The 21285-nt window shown below is 41.9% G+C and overlaps 3 protein-coding genes across 5 annotated transcripts; 2 read left to right on the forward strand and 1 right to left on the reverse strand.

Annotated features, from left to right (window-relative positions):
- Positions 1–1174: 1174 nt before the first annotated feature.
- On the forward strand, positions 1175–2827 carry LOC136767333 (zinc finger protein 135-like). The gene has a single exon (XM_066721102.1). The coding sequence runs from the start codon at positions 1175–1177 to the stop codon at positions 2438–2440; it is 1266 nt and encodes a 421-aa protein (XP_066577199.1). The 3' UTR covers positions 2441–2827.
- A 1259-nt stretch (positions 2828–4086) lies between these two features.
- LOC136767797 (zinc finger protein ZFP2-like) lies at positions 4087–7121 on the reverse strand. Its single transcript, XM_066721804.1, has 2 exons — positions 6992–7121; positions 4087–6232 (listed from the first exon to the last, which is right to left on the reverse strand). Exon 2 carries the CDS (start codon positions 5991–5993, stop codon positions 4410–4412), a length of 1584 nt encoding a protein of 527 aa, XP_066577901.1. The 5' UTR covers positions 5994–6232; positions 6992–7121; the 3' UTR covers positions 4087–4409.
- A 1955-nt stretch (positions 7122–9076) lies between these two features.
- Positions 9077–20772, forward strand: pitpnbl (phosphatidylinositol transfer protein, beta, like). 3 transcript variants are annotated; one of them, XM_066722000.1, is made up of 12 exons: positions 9077–9151; positions 9569–9599; positions 10211–10356; positions 10524–10615; positions 11129–11136; positions 12922–12996; positions 13841–13924; positions 18753–18830; positions 18947–19054; positions 19254–19376; positions 19495–19553; positions 20343–20772. In XM_066722000.1, the coding sequence occupies exons 1-11, from the start codon at positions 9132–9134 to the stop codon at positions 19540–19542; spliced, it is 813 nt and encodes a 270-aa protein (XP_066578097.1). In that variant the 5' UTR covers positions 9077–9131; the 3' UTR covers positions 19543–19553; positions 20343–20772. The 3 variants fall into 3 exon arrangements, with proteins under 3 accessions (XP_066578097.1, XP_066578095.1, XP_066578096.1); XM_066721998.1 differs by lacking the exons at positions 9077–9151; positions 9569–9599; positions 10211–10356; positions 10524–10615; positions 11129–11136 and having other exon boundaries at positions 12661–12996; positions 19495–19570; XM_066721999.1 differs by lacking the exons at positions 9077–9151; positions 9569–9599; positions 10211–10356; positions 10524–10615; positions 11129–11136 and having other exon boundaries at positions 12661–12996; positions 20246–20772.
- The last annotated feature ends 513 nt before the right edge of the window (positions 20773–21285 follow it).

Below are 21285 nucleotides of genomic sequence, written 5' to 3' on the forward strand. Positions count from 1 at the left end.
ATATCATATAATGATGCGATACCGCAACAACTGCAAATGAGCTGCAGGATTAATAAATCACTCATAAACCACAAAGATGAGCTAAGACCACATGTGCAGTTACACACTCACAAACTCAAGCATGTATACACTTATTTATGTCTCCATTTTAAAGTATACAAGAATTATCATCTTACAATACAGGGCTATATTAAAATGTACTTATAATAATATTTACAATATGTTTTTTATTTGTTTTTCTAATAGGGGACTATACTAAGGAGGGGAATGGAGAAAACATAGTAAATTGATGTTTTTATTAAACGGGTTGTATGAAATGCTGTTTGAAACAACTACGGTACACACACACACTGCACTTAAATCAATTTCTACCATACCGTTTAAACATTATATACATGCTCTGGCTGGTCCTGTTATTTTGCCCCTTCCCAGAGTTACTGGTTAATGTGTTGTTCTGCTTTCTTGTGTTTTCCTCCAGAAGCTGTCAAGGCCACTGCTCTCCCTGACTCTGGGGAAAGGGCTCCCATTCAGCAGTCACATTGTCAGCAGGAGTGGGACTCCAGTCTGGGAGAGCAAGCGGAGCCCATACCACTGAAGACAAACAGGGGCTCACTGAGCAGCAAAAAGAAGAAAGAGTAAAGAGGAGCTCGGTAGACTCCAGTTTGCTCACATGGCAGAGCCAGCGACTGAGCTGGTAACAGCAGGACTCAATACAGTTCAATCTGATTTTGACACCCAAGAACTCAATATGTTATGTTCTGCAGTGAGAAGTGACCCTAATTCAGATTCCAGCCGTATGGTGGATCATTCCCAGAGGTTGTCTCTTTGCACTGCAGAGCTGGGCACTCACCCCGGTCTGGGATCTGTCTGGATTAAAGCAGAGACTGAGGGAGTGGACTACATTAAGTCAGAACAGCACACTGACCTACTGTCCTTTGGTGATGGAGAGGCAGATTCCACCGAAACACAGTATGCATGCAGTGTGGTAACAGATCACATTAAGACAGAGGACATTGAACTAGAGTCTTTTCACATAGTAGAGGTTGGACCTGAATGGTTTGATGAAAGACTTTCTAAGCCTGAGCCTGAGAGTATGATAGGAGGAGTCTGTAAACTAGAGGCTGGCTTTACTCTGGATGGACTATCTAAACCAGAACCTGTAAAAAATTCAGAAATGCCAGAATTTGCTGAGTTGGGAAAGGGTCTCGGGGGAGTGATAGGGCAGGGGCTGTTGTCACAGTGCAGACACCAGGACCCAGGAAACTCCAGCTCCTCTTCCCCCTCATCCCCATCCGTTCCTGTCAACACAAGACTGCACCCCCCCACAGACGCACAGGCCTGCCACCGCTGCCCCCAGTGTGGGAAGAGCTTCACGGCGGCGTGTAGCCTAAAAATCCATGAGCGGGTCCACACGGGGGAGAGACCTTATTGTTGCAGCCAGTGCAGCAAGACATTCAGTACCGCCTACAGCCTGAAGAGGCACCAGAAAGTCCACACAGGGGAGAGACCGTACAGCTGCGTCCAGTGTGGGAAAACGTTCAGCCATGCGGTCACCCTGAAGAGACACCTTGTGACTCACACCGGGGAACGGCCGTACCGCTGCACCCAGTGCGGGAAGAGCTTTAGCCACTCGGGGAACCTCAAGAAGCACCAGCAGATCCACAAGGCGGAGAGGCCGTACAGCTGCGCCCAGTGTGGGAAGAGTTTCAGCCAAGCGCTGACTCTCAGAAGGCACCAAGTCATTCACACGGAAGAGAGGCCGTTCTCCTGCAAACAGTGTGGCAAAACGTTTCGGCACTCGGGGAACCTCACCAAACACCACCTCATTCACACAGGAGAGAGGCCGTACAGCTGCAGCTACTGTGGGAAGACTTTCAACCAGTCGGGCAGCCTGAAAGTGCACTTGCGCATCCACACAGGGGAGAGGCCCTTCTGCTGCGCACAGTGTGGGAAATGTTTCTGTCACTCGGGGGCCCTTGAAAAACACCAGCTCATCCATACGGGAGAGAGACCGTACTGCTGCAGCGAGTGTGGGAAGACTTTCACCCAGTCAGGAGAACTGAAGAAGCACGAGCGCATTCACACCGGAGAGAGACTGTATCGCTGCACCCAGTGTGGCAAAGGTTTTAACCAGTCAGGGCATCTTAAGGTGCATCAGAGGATTCACACAGGAGAGAGGCCATATTGTTGCGTCCAGTGTGGGAGGAGCTTCTCCCAGTTAGAGTCCCTGAAAAGACACAGGCGGATCCACACGGGAGAGAGACCGTACTCCTGTACCAAGTGTGGCAAAAAGTTCATTCGCACCAGAGACCTGAATCTTCACCAGCGGATTCACAGTGGGGAGAGACCTTACTGCTGCACCCAGTGTGGGAAGAGTTTCCGGCAATCTAAAGACCTGAAAGTTCACCAGGAGATTCACACAGGAGAGAGTAGTGATTAATTTTGTTCATGCTGGACAGACATTGATTTCCAGTTTACTGAGTCTTGTGCGTGAATGTGCTAAGGTGGTGTCTGGTGAGGTGTTCATTAAATCTATGTTCAAAACAATAATAAACTGGAATTTGTAATTGTTCTTTCATTTTAATGATGTCTATGTAAATACATTGTGGAAAGGCAAGTGTGATAACATTGCTGGTTGGTATGCAATGCCTGCAGGGTTGTTTTTGGCAAACTTTCTGAAATGGAATCCATCATCTTGCCATCTCATTCAAGAACATAAACTATAAACGCACATTGACTGCATGACAGACTTGAGATCAAATGCAAGTATGGTAGATTAGCATTTAAATGTACTTAAATGTAACAACAATAATATTTGGTATCTGCATGTCCTGAAATAAAAATGTGTATATTTTAAATTATGTGAAACCTTGTGCATGTGCATTTGAAATACTATTCAATGATTTGCAAAGGTTATATTCACCTTGTGATGCTTATTTGATAAGATGGGAATTGCAAAGCACAGTGCTTTCAATTGCCTTCCATTAGTTTTAAAAACAGTTTTGCAAACACAAGTAGGTAATTTCAGCCTTTGTATACTTTGAATAATTAATGAGAAAACAAATGGTTTAATCAAGCAATTTATGTCTTTGGTATGGAAGTATATGCATTTTGTATAATAAGTCAAATTTACTTGGATGGATTTAGTTTCGGTAGTGAAGGCATCACATTTGCAATGCATTAGCAAAAATCAACATTTCCAATGTGTTGTCAATTGCATTTACATTTCAATGTTTTGAATCCCAAGTCTGCTGCATGATTTCTCTTTATCCACGTGGCATTATGTATTTAAAAAACAACATAAAATGGACTGAATCTTTTTCACTTCAGTAAACACACAACACAGTTCAGACTGAGGAAGGGATGACATAATTAAAACAAAGATGGCACCACAAATTCTTTCTGGCTCAGTTACTTCCCAGTGGAGTCCAGTTTCCTTTAATTTCAATAGTGCAACAATTAAATTAACTGACAACCTAGGCAACTATATTCCAGAAAAGCCACCCTAAACACTTGATTGATAACCCCTAAGAAAGTTTTAACCATTGCAAGTCCAGTACAACACTGTCCTCCTTCAACCTCTCATCTCATAGCAGAAACCCAAGGAAAGGGTAACCACAACTATGTACAACCCTCATATTCCCAAAGCTGTTTACATCAAAGACCACAAGGCAACGAGACTTAATTAAGGCTGTTTAACTAGTTGCAGTAAGGCTGATTCACAAGGTAATTTTTGTAGATCTTAAATTATGAAAACTGATAAAGCTGCTAAAATAAAGGGGGGAGTTTTCATGAATTGTACAGGTTGGAGAACTGACACTAGGATCTTTCTGTGTGATTACAGATTTGTAGTCATTAAATATGCATGTGTGTACGTGAACAATTTATAATTGTAATTCAAGTATTTTTCAGCTGCCATCATTATTCACTGTGGTATTTAACCATCTTTATCTGGTTTTGAATAGAACCCACTTTCTAATTCAATTAGTACTTTTTGTTGTTTTAAAAAGCAAATCAACAGAGTTCTCAATTAAATTATTCAGAAAATCAGAAACCATAGTGTTGTTAATAGCACAGAGACCAATACAGGGGAAAATGGGATATATTTATTTAATTTTCCACTGCACATCCCTTCATACATTTCACACAATTAACACTGCTCCCAATTGGTATTAACCATAATAAATAAAGCTTTAATGACAAATGAAATATAATAATGCAGGTAGAGACATTTATTTTTGTGTGATCTTGAAATAAATCATACAGTATCGTTAGACAGATTTGCTGTTGTACACAACACATTAGCACTCCACATGCCTCCTTCAAATATGACAAAGTTAAGACTAAACCAAAGATCAACACCATTTTGGGAATAAAACTCAAGTCCAAAGCTACAACTTATGAAAGAGTTAAACAATGCTGTCCAGTCCACCCCCAGTGTGAGTCCTCTGGTGTCTCTTGAGGGTCCCTGACCGGATGAAGCTCTTCCCGCACTGGCTGCAGCCATACGGTTTCTCCCCCGAGTGGATGAGTTGGTGCGTCTTCAAGTAGCCCTGCAGGCTGAACGTCTTCCCACACTGGGTGCAGCAGAATGGCTTCTCCCCACTGTGGACACGCTGGTGCGAGCGCAGGCTGCCGGCGTAACGGAAACGCTTCCCGCACTGGAGACAACGGAAAGGCCTCTCCCCAGTGTGCACCCGCTGGTGCGTTGCGAGGCTGGCAGACCGCTTGAACGTCTTCCCGCACTGGCTGCAGCTGTACGGGGTCTCTCCGGTGTGGACCCTCTGGTGCCTCTTGAGGTTGTTGGCCGTACGGAAGCGCTTCTCACACTGGACGCAGCCGTGCGGTCTCTCCCCTGTGTGGATCAGCTTGTGCAGCTTGAGCCGCCGGGAGAGGTTGAAGGTCTTGCCACAGAGGGAGCACAGGTAGGGCCTCTCGCCCGAGTGCACGCGCTGGTGGATCTTGAGGCTGCAGGCGGCCGTGAAGCTCCTCTCGCACTGGGTGCAGCGGAACGGCTTCTCCCCCGTGTGGACGCGCTCGTGCGACTTGAGCTGCCCCAGTTGGCGGAAGCTGCGGCCGCACCAGGGGCAGCCGTAGGGCCTCTCCCCCGTGTGGATGCGCTGGTGGGATTTGAGAGTGCAGGCGGCGGTGAAGCGCTTCCCGCACTGGCCGCAGCAGTATGGCCTCTCCCCCGAGTGGATGCGCTGGTGGATTTTGAGGCTGCAAGAGGTGGGGAAGGCCTTGCCGCACTGGGCGCAGTGATGCGGTCTCTCTCCTGAGTGGACCAGCTGGTGCAGGTGGAGCTTGGTGGGATGGTTGAAGCTGTTCCCACACTGGCCGCAGCTGTATGGCCGCTCGCCGGTGTGAGACAGCTGGTGGATTTTAAGGTTGTACGCTGTACTGTAGGTCCTCCGGCACTGGGCGCAGCGATGGCAGGGCTGGGTGTCTGTAGGGGAGTCAATGGCTGTATTGGGATTTCCAGGCAAAGATGAGGGCGTGGGGGAGGTGGAAGGTCCTGGGAATGGCTGTGGGCACTGTGATGATAGACCCTCATCCTCCACTCCAAACTCAGCGCTGTGGAAAGATTGGAGGTCCATGTGTTGCTCCAACTTCACACAGTCCAGTCCATCAATCTCTTTCTTAATTCTGACAGATTGCAGGCTGGGATCCCCCAGCTCTGCGCTGTGGCCATAATGCAGACTGCTGTGCTCTACCTTTATGTCATCCTCATCATCATGCTCTTCTTTAATCTGAACGGTCACAATAAGAGGTCCATCGTCTTTAATGGAGCCTGGCTGTGCACTACACAAGGACTGACAAGGTTCTGATTTAATGTAGTCCAGTGCATCAGCCTCAGTTTTAGTGCGTTCAGACCCCAGACTGGATTGAGGGCCCAGTTCAGAAGTGCTGAGAGGTTGTGTCTCCGCAGTGTGGGTGGAATCTAAACCAGGGCTGCTACTCACTTCTGATCCCAACATATCAAATCCTTGCATGACAAACTAAGACTCTAGTTGGCGTTCTGTTGTTACACACCCCGGCTCTGACATGCAACACGACACCAGTCCACTGAACTCCTCTAACTTCTGTCCAGTCCAGTACTAATGTTATGTGTCTTCAGTACCTGTGGGCTCTGTGTCCTGCCTCAGACTGGAGCTCCACTCCTGCTCACAGTGCTGCTGCTCAATGGGAGCCCTTTCCCCAGAGTCAGGGAGAGCGCTGGCCTCTACAGCTCCTGGGGGAGAAACAAGACAGGAGGAGAAAACCTTGAACAGTGGTCAACTAGGGTTTCCATTGCTTGTAGTGTAACGGCAACCCTGTGGCTTAATAGGCACCTGTAATTTCTATACGTTATCAGTGTCAGTTTCATTCAGTACTGTGGGAGGAAACTGAGAAATGTAGGGAGAGGAAAGGATTTCTTCACATGGCCATCTGTTCTGGGTTTATCTGCCTTTCTCGAAAGCTGAATTCATACTTTCCCTAATTTCCCAACAATGCTGATCAATCAATACAAAACCATTCTTGCAGTTTCAATCAAATTAGTATATTTCTATACCCACAAACACCTTCCCAATAACAGCTCAACAACGATGTGCTGCAGCACCTACACTGGACTTTCACTTATTTCACTATATTATTTGGATGCATTTGCTCCATCAGGCTGCCGAGTCAAAACCAGCGAACTGGATAACAGTCAATATACTTAAATTATTCTTACCTAGGCTATAATTTTAATTATGATAATGTATAGATGCAATACACACACACACACACACACACACATATATATGGTCTGTCATGTCAAACAAAACTAAAATAAACTGATTTCATTGCAAGAAGGTATCCGAAATCAATGCAGTGATGCAGGTCACTATAATACTGAACGTCTGAATCTGTAAACTAAGACAGCAGCATCAGTCACATTGTTGCTGTTGTTATAAGGAACAGATGTGAAATAATGAATCCAACATAACATCTAGCGGCTCTTGCGCACCCAGTCTCGGCCCCTCTCTCTCCGGCTCTCTCCCCGGCTCTCTCCCCGGCGTCAGGCCGCTCCGGGGCTCCGCGTCTCCGGGTCCTGGACTCCCGAGGCGGCCGTCTCGGCTCTCACTGGGGCCCGGGGCTTCCAGTCTGACGTCATAGTTTAATAGGTCACCGCTCATGCGCACTGAAGGGCTTTGTGAACCGCGCCAATTTACAAACCAAAGCAGCGGCACAGCCTGTTTGACATTTGACGTTATTATTTTTTTTTACACGTTTTCTTCAATATGAACTACTGTGCCTAAGTGCAGTGACTAAGACTGATTTTGAGAATACAGTAGACTTGACACTGCTTGTTTGCAAGTTGTCATGATCTTAAATTTGTTAACGAGAAAAAAGCTGTACCTGAGGTTTACTGCAGTGGGTCCCACTCCAGATGGAGGTTCAGGGTTTAATTTATTTAATTCAATTTAAAGAGCTCAATTTGAACACAAACTAGCACTGGAGCTTGGAAGCGCTGTGGTCTAGGATCAGTTCTATAAATAAACATCATCAATGATTTGTCTTTATCACGTCTCCTAATAAGTGTCACCTGGTCGTCTGGTAAGAGTCATTATGTTAGGTAGAGTTAATACAGCAAGTATGCTGTCATGCCATGTTAGTGTTTTATGGCTTTCATATAGTGCAGAGACACCTACCCTTAATCCCCACTGTTTAATAGTCTAACAGATTTGGGGCTTACCCTTTAATACAGGGCATGTCAATCTTTACATTCATGTTAGATCTGATGACAAAAAGAAGAGAAAGGGACACAGCGACTGGTCTGGTAAGTAGAAGATTTTTCAGACAATGAAAAATTGTGTCCTTCATTGTTATCAATCTGACAAAGCACACAGACGGGAAACTATTTTAAAAGGTAATGTGTCATATTAAAAAAAAAAAGTTCAAATCTGGTTCAAATGCAGGAACAACAGCACAATGTGTTAAAGACTATGAAAAACATTTATTATTTCAACATAGTGAAATAACTATGTTTATGAATTACTGGATCTCTAGAAAAGTCCAGCGCAGTTCCCTCCCTCAGTCATGGGGGCCTGCACTTCATGTCTCCCAGCATCTCGCCATTGTTTTCAAACCAGGGGTTCCCAAACTTTTCAGCCCACGACCCCCAAAATAAGAGTGCCAGTGACTCGTGACCCCCCGCCAATATCCTCAGAGGTGGTTAAAGTATACAAACGTAATAGGTCTATCCAAACAGCATAATGACAACACCACAACAGCCTAATAACCATAATATTATTTAAAAGTAGCATAATTTAGTCACTACTTTCATTTCAGTGTTAACCTCACCTAATGAGATGGGTTGGCACAATGCATGGAGCACTGCAAGTCCATTCTTGGTTTAATTTTGAGATCATCCTCTATGTTCAGTTGTGATCTGTATTTATTTCTAAGGAACGTGAGTGCCGAGAAAGTCCTTTTGCACAGGTAGGTAGTGTCAAACGGCATCAGTACATCCACAGCGGCCTTGGATAACTCTGGGTATTCCCTCTCCACTGAAATGCAAACCTCAGCCAGTGTCTTGGAACGAAACGCCATCTGTCATGTTCGGTCGTTTGACAGTTCGCTTGACGGTGGTGCTTCTCCGCTCTCCTCCGCTGGCCTCTCTGCTGGCCTCCCTGCTTTGTCTTTCAATATCAACCAACGTTTCATGTCGACAAAAATAATATCGTAAACTTAAAGCCTAAAAAATGACCTATGTGCACATATCGGAATGTTTTCGCGACCCCTACTTTGGGAACCACTGTTTTAAACTCTTCACTGCTTTATCCAGCATTTAAAACCCTTGACTCTTACTGGGACCTCAATCAAGACATTTGATAACATAACACAATATTTCCCTTAGCTGATGCATTGACTTAGTTGTGTTAAAGGAGTTTCTGAAATAACTCCAGCAAAGCTTAAACTTAGGATATCTAAAAGGTGACAAGGGTGGCTCTCATGGACTGTAGGCGTCCTGCTGCCCTTACCAATATGGCGGCGTGCGGCGCTCCCAACGCCATGAGCTCACTTCCTCTCTGACGTCACCTCCTTCCCCCTCCCCAGTCCACCCGGCGTTCCCTGTTTCCGGCCCTCGGCTGTGTCGGTTCGCAATGGTTCTCATTAAGGAATAGTGAGTGCAGACAAAACAGTATTTTCTAATTCGCATGAATACATCCATCACAGGGGCGGGATCATCCTCTCCATACATCGATAACACGGCAATTAGTAGCGCCGGCGGGTATTATTGGTGTGGCTGTCGTCAGAGATCAGCATTGCCATCGCTTGGCGCGGTTCATAAACATTCAACATCATCATCATCATCATCGTCATCTTTATTGTGATTGTTGTTGTTGCTATTACTACTAGTACTGTGGCGGATCTTAATAGCGTTGTAATTGAATTGGGTGTTAAGTGTTGTTGTCAGTGTGTGTTGAGTCAGTGTGTACAGTGGGTGTTGTGTGTAACACTGAAATGGCCATTATAGTTATATGGCTGATGTAGTAATACGGGAATAACGGTCTCTCTCTCTCTCTCTCTCTCCTCCCAGTCAAGTCCTGTTGCCATGTTCTGTAGAGGAGGTAAGCATGCTGTCAATATTCAATATGTGTATCAGTGTGTGTTTTTGTCTCTGTGCTGGATACTGTTATTAGTGGCTGGACTTTTGTAGTCAGTCAGTGTGTGTGTATTAACCCCCTGCCTCCCACTCCCTCAGTCAGTGTCCTGTTGGTATATTGTCAAGTCCGTGTTGATCTCCTCTCTCGCTCCCACTATCAGTGCAGTTTTAATGTAATGTAGTGTCTAGGCAGGGAGTAAGTCGGGAACAGTGCTTATGTGAAAGGGGAAATGTGTGAAAAAGATCAGTGTAAACAGCATGGCGTGGTCTAGAGAAACTTGAAACTACTCTTACAGCTATGTAGAGAACATTTGCAGACCTGTTACATTTATTAACATTGGTATACAGTCACAGGATTAAGTATTGACACCCTGCATTTGAAGGGTTATGTTATTCACTACATTTATTTTTACTACACACTGCCTTGGTATAATGGTGTCTAGTCATCTAGTCAGTCAGTGTATCTGCATTAACCACCCCCCCCTCCCCCCGATAATGTATTGTAGTGTCCAGTTGTGTGTATGTATGAATCCCCTTTCTCCTCCTCTCTCTCTCTCTCTCTCCACGTTCTCTCAGTATCAAGTTGGCCAGCTGTTTTCGGTGGCCGAGGCCAGCAAGAACAACACCGGGGGCGGGGAGGGCATCGAGGTCCTGCGCAATGAGCCGTATGAGAAGGAGGGGGAGAAGGGCCAGTACACCCATAAGATCTACCACATACACAGGTCAGGATACACACACACACACAAACACCCACCCACACCCCCTCCCCCACACTCTGCCTCACTCTTTGGATCTGTGTTTGTTTGCAATCTCAGCACTGTGGTCATACACTGTGGTCTTCAGTCAGACAGCCAGTCTGTACTAGCGTCTGTTTCTCTCTCCTTTACAGTAAGGTGCCCAGTTTCATTCAGATGTTCGCCCCTGAGGGAGCTCTCGTTTTCCATGAGAAAGCCTGGAACGCCTACCCCTACTGCCGCACCAGTAAGTGACACATGATACCCCCTCCCGCCCCTGTCACTTAGACTTTTAAACTCCGTCATTCATTAATATTATTTTGAAAATAAATATTAATTAACAATCTAATACAGTAAACAAAATTAAATCTGATCGTACTAATAAGTGTCAACACTAAATGAGTGAAAAGCAACATACTGAGGTGAACTTGGGCACAGCCCCTGCTGCCAGGGGAAGGAGGAGTCCATAATTTGTATAATAAACCCCCCAAAGATGTGTTTCCCCCCATAAAATTGGACAGTATGACACTTTATAGTAATTCCTGTGTTACTGTAATCATTACAGTCAGATACTGGTGCATCTGCTGCCAGTAGGTTACTGTATATTTGACAGAACTGTATTAGTGTGAATATTATTCACAGTGGACTCTTTTCTACCGGTGTCTTCCACTAATGTATCTTTGATTATTGTATGCAGTGTGTGATAATCTTGTTTTTCTGCTCTTTCCTCCTCTTACATTGGGTTCTGCTATCTAAACAGTTGTAACGGTGAGTGGGGCTTATGACTTGTCTGTCTGTCTGTCTCGCTTTAGGTGTCTGTCTGTCTGGCTGTAGTGTGTGTGTCTGTCCACTTCAGTGAGGATGTGCATTGCTGTGTAGTGTCAGTCGGCACGTGTGTGTGTTAGGGATGGGACGGTATACAATTTCAATGTGATAATCGTAAACAAAAATACAATGTTCGCTGCTATAAGTGGTGCAATTTAATTCTGCTGTATTTTAGAGAATAAAATATGCTCAATTTATGTATATATTTTTTTAAACATCAGATTAATTTGTTACCCTGCAGATAAATCCAACGTACAAACAAAAATGTGTAAATCATTAAAGTGCAGTTTATTTGCTATTAAACAGAATTGGGAAATAATCAGTCATACTGCTTAAAACAATATTATTATTGTTAATAACAATATTTTATTAATATTGATTAATAAAAAGCACTAGCACAAAAGACTATACCGTTATACCTAATAATAGTACACTCACTGTTTTTATTTTAATTTTAATCTGCCGAAGTTCCTGGTTCCTGACTGATGCTCTTTTCGCTTAATTTTAGTTTCTTCCTCAGAACTTTAACTTACTTTAACAACTGGCATGTTTTTTGTCCTTTTTAACATTCTCCCTTTCAAGGGGAAGGGCAGTCAATTAAATGATGTATCATACACCTGGACATTTTTTGAACAGCTATGCCATCTCTCTATGCAAGGCGAGAGTTTTAGTTTTTCTTACGTTTTTCTAATTTCATATTTTAAATTAAAACAATTCGTGCTATAATGAAACCATGCATAGACCAGTACCTGTAAATTATTTTTGAGATATCAGCGTAAATGACAGTGATAGGTGTGTAAAAAAAGTTGTGTATGTTTCCACCACAGACACACACCGATGTTCTGTATCATCTACACCAGTGGTTTTCAAACCGGTACCCCCTGCCCTGCTGGTTTTTGTTCCAGCCGAGGTTTTAATTGCTTAATTGAATCCTTAATTGACCCAACAAAGCAAAATACCATTCAATTAAGTAATTAAGACCTAGGTTGGAACAAAAACCAGTAGGGCAGGGGGTCCTCCAGGACCAGTTTGAAAACCACAAAGGAACCTTATTGTCGGACACTACGCCATATTGTTTCTGCCATAGGTCTATATTGAATACATTTGTAAAAGATCTTTGTCAGGCATTTTGCCAAGAATTGAATTATCATTGATTCATTTGGAAGCAGACATTGCTAATTAACAACTGTACAGCACGCTTTCCAATACACATTTGCGGTGACGATTAACAGGAAGTAAGCTGAAGAGAGCTGGTTCAAAAAGTGAGAGCGCCGAGTACTACGCAACATTGAGCTTCCAAAATAAGGGAGACTGCTCTGCGAGTTTCAAAAACACTATATAGGCTTATGGAAATATGGTATCAATCCAGTTATATTTCTAAAGCAATGCAGGACCAGTGGGGCTCATGTCACAGAAAGGGCATATACCGTAATTATGATTATCGTGATGCAGCGCAAGTAGAACTGTGTCTAGTGCATCTAAATGGTAAAACCTGTGTACCACCCATCCCTAGTGTGTGTGCATTGTAGTTCACAGGCTTACTCTGCTGTAGTTCAGAGCTGTCCTGTGTGTGTGTGTGTGTGCGCATTGTGGTGCTGGAGTTTAGTGAGAGCAGTGTGTGTATATTGCTATTCTCTAGTTCAGGGAGGGTCTGTCAGTTCTTGTGTTCTGCCGTGTTGTGTAGGCCTGGCTCTTACCCCCCCCCCTGTTCACCGACTATCTCTGCAGAACGAATACATGAAGGATGACTTCTTTATAAAGATCGAGACCTGGCACAAGCCCGACATGGGGACCACAGACAACGTGAGTGCCGGACCTCCCTCTCTCCGTCCGGACAACTGTCAGGGTTGTGGACCAGCTTGGGTTCAAATGCATTTTCAAAACACTTTTAATATTGTACTCGGTCCTTTTCCAGAGACACTTCCTCATCACCGCTCTACCCGTTACAGTAAACCCTCCAGTTTTCACTACTTTTGAAGGTGACCGTTTTGCAGTGGTTGGAGAGATCTTGAATAGATGCTTTGATTGGATGGTAATTGGCAGAGCTATGACTTAGGGATGAATCCTGAAGTACTTGAGGAGTATTTGGCAATGCATTTGAACCCATCTGGCTATGGCTTACAGTGCAATTATTATGATTAAAAAAATGTTTTATACATTTCCAAAACCTGAACTTTAAAGGAAGATCTAACATAAAATTATATATTTCTGTTTCTTTTTCTCTACTCCCTCATTGTCTGCACCTCTAAACTGTTACAGTGATCTGGAGGAATTTCTTCTCTGGAGCAAAGCGCTTTACTTGTAACTCAATTACCTCTCTTCTTCTGCCCCCCCCGTCCTTCAGTGCAGTGTTAATGTTAATGTGTTGAGCCACACAGAAAGTTAACCCTCTCTCTCTCCAATGTACTTTATTGTAGTGTCTGTCTTGTTAGTGTGTCTGTATTAACCCCTCACCTTTTAAGCTCAGTATAGTGTTAATATATCAGTGTCTAGTCACCAGTTAGCATATATATATATTCAATAAATATATATATTTAATCCATTTGTAACCTCTCTCTCTCTCTCGCTCGCTCGCTCAGTGCAATGTTAATGTACTATAGTATCTATACATTTAGTGCTGCTGTAATGGCCTCTCTCTTCCTCTCAGGTTCATGGTCTGTCTCAGGAGGTGTGGGAGGAGGCAGAGGTCGTTCCTATTGATATCGCCGATCGCACGCAGGTGGCTGACGATGTGAGTCTCTGATCACTTCTATCGGTTACCTGTCCGTCCGTCTGTCAGTTTCTATCGACCTATTTATTTGTCTGTGTATGTGGTCGTGTCTGTAAATTGATCCGTCTGTGTGTCTACCGATTTATGGCACAACAGACTGTTAATTGAGCCACTATATATACACACCCAGGGCTAGACCAATTCAAAACCCGCATCGCTCCCGTGATGCAAAAGGCAGAGCGTTTATCACTTGTTTCCTAATTTGCAACCGCCAATTCGCCCAACCCAAACCAAAGCTTTCCAGCGAAGTGAAGTGGGCTGGAAAGTGTGAAGGCACAAAAAACACTCGTCAACAAATCAACAGCTGATATTGTTAATATTGTAGAAGCGGCGGAAACCAGCAAAAAAACAGATTGTGATTGGCAGAAAGAGATATATGAAATACTTTTACATTTCTCATGTTCTCTGCACCTCTTCCTCTTCCACCTCTTTGTTTTTATTTCTCCACATCCCTGATAGATTATCGCAAGTAATAAAAACAATTGCTCTCATAGAATCAACAAATATGTACAAAATAATGTACTTTTTTTTAAACTAATGTAATGTTTAGCTGTAATGGTGCATGATGATCAATTGTACCCCCCCACTGCTAGTAGACACACACACACACACACACACACACACACACACACAAACTAGATGCGTCTATTGTAAAATGTTGTGTAAATAATGTGTATGTAAAATATAATACAGAATAATAGTTATTTGAATTGCTCATGTCTTTAACTTGGTGAACTAAATAGCACAGGTCAGTCTGTCAACTGTCAGTTTTATTACCACTTATTTACTGTATCAGATATGCTACTTCAGACAGCATGTTGTAAAAGCTCTTCTTAATATGTATTTAGCCCATGCCTGTCAACATCGTTATATTAGCTTCTAATTGTATAACCAGAAAGATCAATACACAAATAACAAAATATTCACATTTCCAATCCGCTGGGGTCACATGGATGCGTGGTTTCCAGGGCTCTGCCACTGATTGGCTTATATTATCGTTTTAGTTTTTATTATATTGTAATTGTTTGTTCATTTCTTTCCCTATGCATGGATTTTGTTATATATGCCTGGAAACTCTCATGGAAACCAGACGTAACATGTACAAAATAATATCGAAAACGTGTAGCCCGTGGGTGGTGTGTGTTGAACACAACACCCCCTTCAGAGGAATTAAGTCGACAGAAGTACAGTTTTAAAGGTTTTTCTGGACATGACAAAATAAGAAAAGCAGTTTTAATGTGACAAAATCAAAGATGGAACTAATACAACTTTATACTATATTGTATCTTCAGTGAATCAGACAACAACAGTTGTGGAGTTCTCATCTCTGCATCCCTATTCTTTGTGCACTCGGCTGTACTCATCAAACATAGAAAATAGTAGTAGAAGTGAAAATAATATATGTAATGAACAATAGTGACACATACAAAACCAAAGAGAAAACAAAACAGATGTATGCAACCAATATAAACCAATTAAGATCAAATGCACCACCTAGTGGCGGCCGCAGGGAGAACGCACTGCAGATCTGACATGACTACATTCGATTCATTAGTCAGATATCATCGAGCCCAGAGTAGAGACAGCGCAAAGAGCACACAAAACAAAGAGAAACGGCTTACACAGGAAATTGGTGGAGCATCTGTTAGTGTGAAATACTGTATCCCAGTTTCAAAACTAATCAAGTTTGCATCTAAAACCCATCTCTATGCTGGGAAAGGAAGGCAAGTGGATTTACATTGCTGTACCGAATCTAACAAATTTAAGGCTTAAATTCATTTACACCTTTCCAAGGCCACCTTTTGTGTGCTTTTGAATGTAGTCCTGGTAGGTGCCTATCTTTTAATTTCCTAAGTTTGCATATTAATAATACCTTTTAACTACATTAACCCACATTAAGTGTTTTCTACATTCAATTATATTCACTACTTTGCCGCAGTTTTCCACCCCTTTCAAAAATCCCAGCTGTGGATTAGTCCACAAGTATTTAATTTTACCTTCCCATTTTGTAGTGATACCTTTCTCTCCCATTTCACATGATAGGCATGTTGTGTCTGTCGTGCCAATTCGAATATGTGAATTAGGATAGAAACCTGCCAACAATGAATTGCCTTTCACCTCAGACACGAATGGCTGGGAGGATATAAATGTGCATTCAAACTCTCTTAGGACCTGTAATTATTTGTGTGGTATTAAATATTAGAGTGGTTCTATAACACTTGGACTGGGCCTGTTTGAGCCAGTAAGATCTAGCTATTGGATGTTACAAGGAGACCCTAAGGCTACTTATGTGTGATCTCAATTTGTAACCTATATAACTGTACATGCACACAAATTGTCTCTTGATTCTTGTCCCCAGAGGCAGGAAGAAGTACAGGACAGATATCTCCCCCAGTTTGCTTGGGAAATGACTGTTATTGAGTTCGTGTTTGAAAACGGACATATCAAAGCATATCCTGAAAGACTTGGCTGAGATGCTAATAATTAAACACCGCCATCACTGCCAGTCTTTCAAATGTGGGGGCTGCACATTTTTAACCATATTCATCTGCTCAGAGGTCATTGAACACTAAACTCAATTAACTATCTGGGGAATTGTGTTGGACAGCCTAGGATGTGAAGATAATTGACATTGTTCAGATTCAAATAAGTGAGTAGAATCGTTTTGTGTGAGATTTTACCTGTTCCTTTTTCACATATTGCATGTTTCCACTGTTGAATAACTATGCTAGAACCGAGTTCACAAATGTATGTGTATGCATATATATAGAGTGTAGGGTAGATTATTATTAATGTCAATATTTTGTGTGCACCTTATAGGTACGATATAAAAGGAAACGCCACAATACATACATTTAAGTTTTCAAATATTTAATATTCACCATTCATGTATGCAAAGTTACAAATCATATGTTGCATCTGCTATAATCATGTTTATATTTCTGCTACAAAATTATATTAGTGCTAGTTTATTATTATTATTATTAATACTAATACTAATAATAATAATTCAGATTTGTATCCAGTCAATTATTCGAGTTTTGCCTGCACCATGCCTATATACGATATTTACATTAATCAGGGTTTTTGCAGCGACCAGAATGGTTTATTTCGTTTTATTTTATTTTCCCCTAAATTCGAAAAGATTATGACCGCTTGGAAGTTGTCTATAAAAAGCAGAAATACTTTTTTTGATCTGATTTGTTGCTTGATTGATAGAATTGGTACAGCAATGCAAAACCTGGCCAACACAATAGGTTTGTTTTGATACCAGCATATTTTTTTGTTTTGATTTGGTCTCAGGAAAGCTATCACTAAAACTATTGCGGTGCGATAAGTTTTATTTGGTCTAACCCTAAGAATACAAACATTACTGGATGCCCTATATTGTGATACACTTGCTTGTATAGGGAATAATCATTTACCAGTACATGCACACAAGGGTGAGCAACAGCAGTGAGCACTCAGATTGTCTCTGTCTCTCTCTCACACAATGTATATAGAGTTGAAGTTCATATTTACACCCTTTGTTTGAATGTAGTTGAGTAAAGTCTTAAACTAAACTATACTTGTTCATCAATTATATATGTTCAGGTTTTGTTGAACACTAATTTATCCTAGAGATAAAAATAAATATTTTATAGTTTAATTATATTTTTTAAATATTATTAAACTATATGAACCCCTGAATAACATTGTTTCAAAGAACGGTGTTGATACTTCCAAATACAGCAGTATATAGTGGATTGCATATGTTTTCACCTCTCCAGGACTTTTGGACATTTTGCAGCAATACAGTCTGGAACTAAAATGTATTTAGTTGGGATTTTCTGTCACTGATCTGAGCAGAGTATTACATTATGTTGATGTTGGGGAAAAAAGTATTATCTTTTTTATTAACTACAATTAAAAAAACTAAAATATCTTGATTTGCATTAGCATTCACCCCCTTTGCTATGACACTTAAATACTCTATGTTGCAGCCATTTGCCTTCAGAAGTCACATCATTAGTTGAATAGAGTCCACCTGTGTGCAATTAAAGTGTCACATCATCTCAAATTAAATGCACCTGTTTCTGGAACGCCCCAGTGTGTGTCAGAGAGCATATCCAATCACACTGTGAAACCAAGGAGCTTTCAAAACAAGCCAGAGAGGAAGTTCTGGAAAAGCACCTGTCAGAGTTAGCCTATAAAATAATATCCTAAAGTTTGAATATCCCCCAGAGCACAGTTAAATCTGTTATATAGTGCAAGCCATTGGATGGTCGGTGGTCAGAGAAGCCACCAAGAGGTCCATGGTAACTCGGAAGGAGCTACAGAGTTCCCTTGCCAGGATGATATGTCAGCTAATACCCAGGTGCTCCACAAAGCTGGGCTATGTGGTTGGCGCAGAGAAAACCATTGATGAAAGTCTGTCACATCAAGTCCCATTTTAATTTTGCCATAAGACAGCAAAGATGTGGCAAAAGGTTCTCTGGTCGGTTGAGACCAAAATTTAGTTTCACGATAAAATAATATTTTGTACCTGTCTGTGGTATTAATCGAAGGGATTAACACCACAATTTTCATTCCAGATTGTACCATAACAAAATGTGAAAAAGTCCATGGGGGTTAATACTTATGCAATCCACTGTACAATGGGGTACAGATACTTGCTGTAGACAGTGCACTATGTGTGTGTGTGTGTGTGTGTTATATATATATATATATATATATATATATATATATATATATATATATATATATATGTATTTGGTATAAGACTCTTAATGAATCATGTCTCTGACAGGACTATAAGCCAGATGAAGACCCTGCTGTTTTTCACTCGGAGAAAACTGGGAGAGGCCCACTGGGGCCCGGCTGGAAGGTGATAAATCTTATTTTCTGATGTTTTCATATACTGTAGCATTGAGTCAGTCTGTGTATTAACTACCTCTCTCTCTCTCGCTCTCTCTCTCTCGCTCTCTCTCTCTCTCTCTGTAGAAGGAGCTATACAGTAGTGACTGGCCCCACATGACGGCCTATAAGCTGGTCACTGTTCACTTTCGCTGGTGGGGTCTGCAAGGGAGGGTGGAAAAATTTATACACAAGGTCAGAAACGTAGCCGTGTCCCTCTCTCTCTCTTTTCCGGGATCTCTGTTAATATTCTCTAGTGTCCTGGAAGTGTGTATGTGTATTTGTTTTATATTAATGTTACACTTGTAACAATAAGAACATAATATAATGAATAATGATGATGATGGACTTACCCCAATATTTGTCTCTCTCTCCCCCCCCTTTCTGTCAGCAGCAGGAGAAAAGGTTGTTCACTAATTTCCACAGACAGCTGTTCTGCTGGATTGACCGCTGGGTGGACCTCTCGATGGAGGACATCCGGAGAATGGAGGAGGAGACGCAGAGGGAGCTGGACCAGGTACCCGCCCCTGCACCGCACTGACCCACTGAACTGTACAGTGCTGGTCCTGTACTCTTCTGTACACAGAGAGCATCCAGCTCATTGCTCTTGTCTGCGTCTGTCTGTCTTTCCACAGATGCGTAACCAGGGCTCTGTGAGAGGCATGAAAGCTGGAGACGACTAGACTGAGAGCAGGTTAGTTTGTGTGTCAGGTAAGATTCTGTGTGTCTGTGTCTGGAGAGCACTGCAGGGGTGGGCAAGTACTCGCTATAGCCAGTGATTATTAATTTATGAACAGACATCCGTACCCAGAACATTTACAGTCACGACAAATTGCTAGATGTCCCTTCAACCTTTCCAGTTATAGTAAAATATCAAAGACATTGCAATCAAATCCTAGTTGACTTTGTTGCATGCGTGTATGAAGGCATGTTGTTGTATAAGACGTGTAATCTTGCACAGTTTGGGTTGAGAGACAGCCTGCACATGACTTATTATATGTCACACTCCTAGGGATTTGACACACACGCAGCTTTACAGTTGAAAAACAGTTTTATTTCAGTTAAATACAACAATCAACCCCACTACTCCCCATCTACAAATTGTTTGGTCCCAGATCCGCTGTAATAGTAGCCGATCTCTGTTGTATTTTTATACTAATTAGAAGTAAATAGAGTGCCTGTATTGGTATTTAAAATGCATCTTCAATGTGTGTATGTGGATTTGTATAATGTATTATTTGTGTGTTTGTGTGTTTCTTTCAATGTATGGAACCTGCCTGTCTGTAATATTTGTCTCTCGGCGAGTGTCTGCCTGTATCATTCCCTTTTAAAGGAGTATTGTTTGCAAAAGCCTCCTTTCAGATATGTTCTCCCTCCTCTAAACAGACCGAGATGCTCTTTCAAAAGTGAGAGGGGGAGAAAAACTGATGGACAATAAGAGGATGGGACGATCTCCCCTAAACCCTTCTCCCTCTCTCCACAGCCAATCAGCACGTGCCACATCACCAACACTTTCAAGACAGGAAGACGCCAACCCAGAGATAGGAGATTACATCTGTGTGTGTGTGTGTGTGTGAGAGTGAGAGAATGGTGTGTGTGTGTGTATGTATGTGTGTGTGCATGTCTGGGTATACCTGTGCAAGTCTGTGAGTGTCATTTATGTTTTGCTGCCAAACCATGTCCAGATTTCCCTTAATTTAAACAAACCTGGGTTTGTTGAATACATTTTAACCATATTATCTTTGTTTTTATTATTGTTGTTTTTTGTTATTTCATTTTTTTTTTGTTTTTCTGTTCATGTTACTATAATTATTATAACTTTATCTGAAAGTCCCTGTCATTTTGTAATGAAGATACTTGTAAGAGCATTCAACCTGATTGCGACCCAGAACTATAATAAATCATGACTCTTATACTGATGTGCCTGTCTTCTATGCTGCTAACTAGTGTTGTTTTCATTATTAAGATCTTAAGCATTTTTCAGCAAATTATTTCAGTGGAGGTAATTAGCCTACTAGTTATATTTTTTTTTATATATTTTTGACCGTTATGAGATCTGGAATGAAGAGATGATCTTCCCAAGTACAAATTTTAGGTATATTGCTGCGAATGAACACATTTTTAAGTGAAACATTTTTAGATGGTTCAGTTATAAATATAAGTTACTCAAGACTATATTTTAAATAGCAATTACATTTTGTTGGAACAGGTTAGATGTTAAAATAAGACCCATGCAAAGAAACATTTTAAACATTTATCATAATGATGCTTGCTGTAGTAAACCAATGCCTCTCAAAGTTAAAGATACCAAACATGATGGAGGGGTACATAGATGTCCAAGGATTAGTCAAGAAATGGGAAAATAAGCTATTGGGGTTAAAACTAATACAAAGGGTTTCTTCAAATAATAAATTAGCAAAAGGGAG

Source organism: Amia ocellicauda, chromosome 14 (assembly GCF_036373705.1).
Source record: "Amia ocellicauda isolate fAmiCal2 chromosome 14, fAmiCal2.hap1, whole genome shotgun sequence".
Taxonomy (NCBI): domain Eukaryota; kingdom Metazoa; phylum Chordata; class Actinopteri; order Amiiformes; family Amiidae; genus Amia; species Amia ocellicauda.

Bases quoted from the DNA above. Each gene is read 5' to 3' on its own strand.
- LOC136767333 (XM_066721102.1), top strand. From the start codon at position 1,175: ATGCCAGAATTTGCTGAGTTGGGAAAGGGTCTCGGGGGAGTGATAGGG.
- LOC136767797 (XM_066721804.1), bottom strand. From the start codon at position 5,993: ATGCAAGGATTTGATATGTTGGGATCAGAAGTGAGTAGCAGCCCTGGT.
- pitpnbl (XM_066722000.1), top strand. From the start codon at position 9,132: ATGGTTCTCATTAAGGAATA. The intron at 12,997-13,840 runs GTGAGTGCCGGA...TCTTCCTCTCAG, and splicing joins ACATGGGGACCACAGACAAC to GTTCATGGTCTGTCTCAGGA. The intron at 19,055-19,253 runs GTCAGAAACGTA...TTCTGTCAGCAG, and splicing joins TGGAAAAATTTATACACAAG to CAGGAGAAAAGGTTGTTCAC.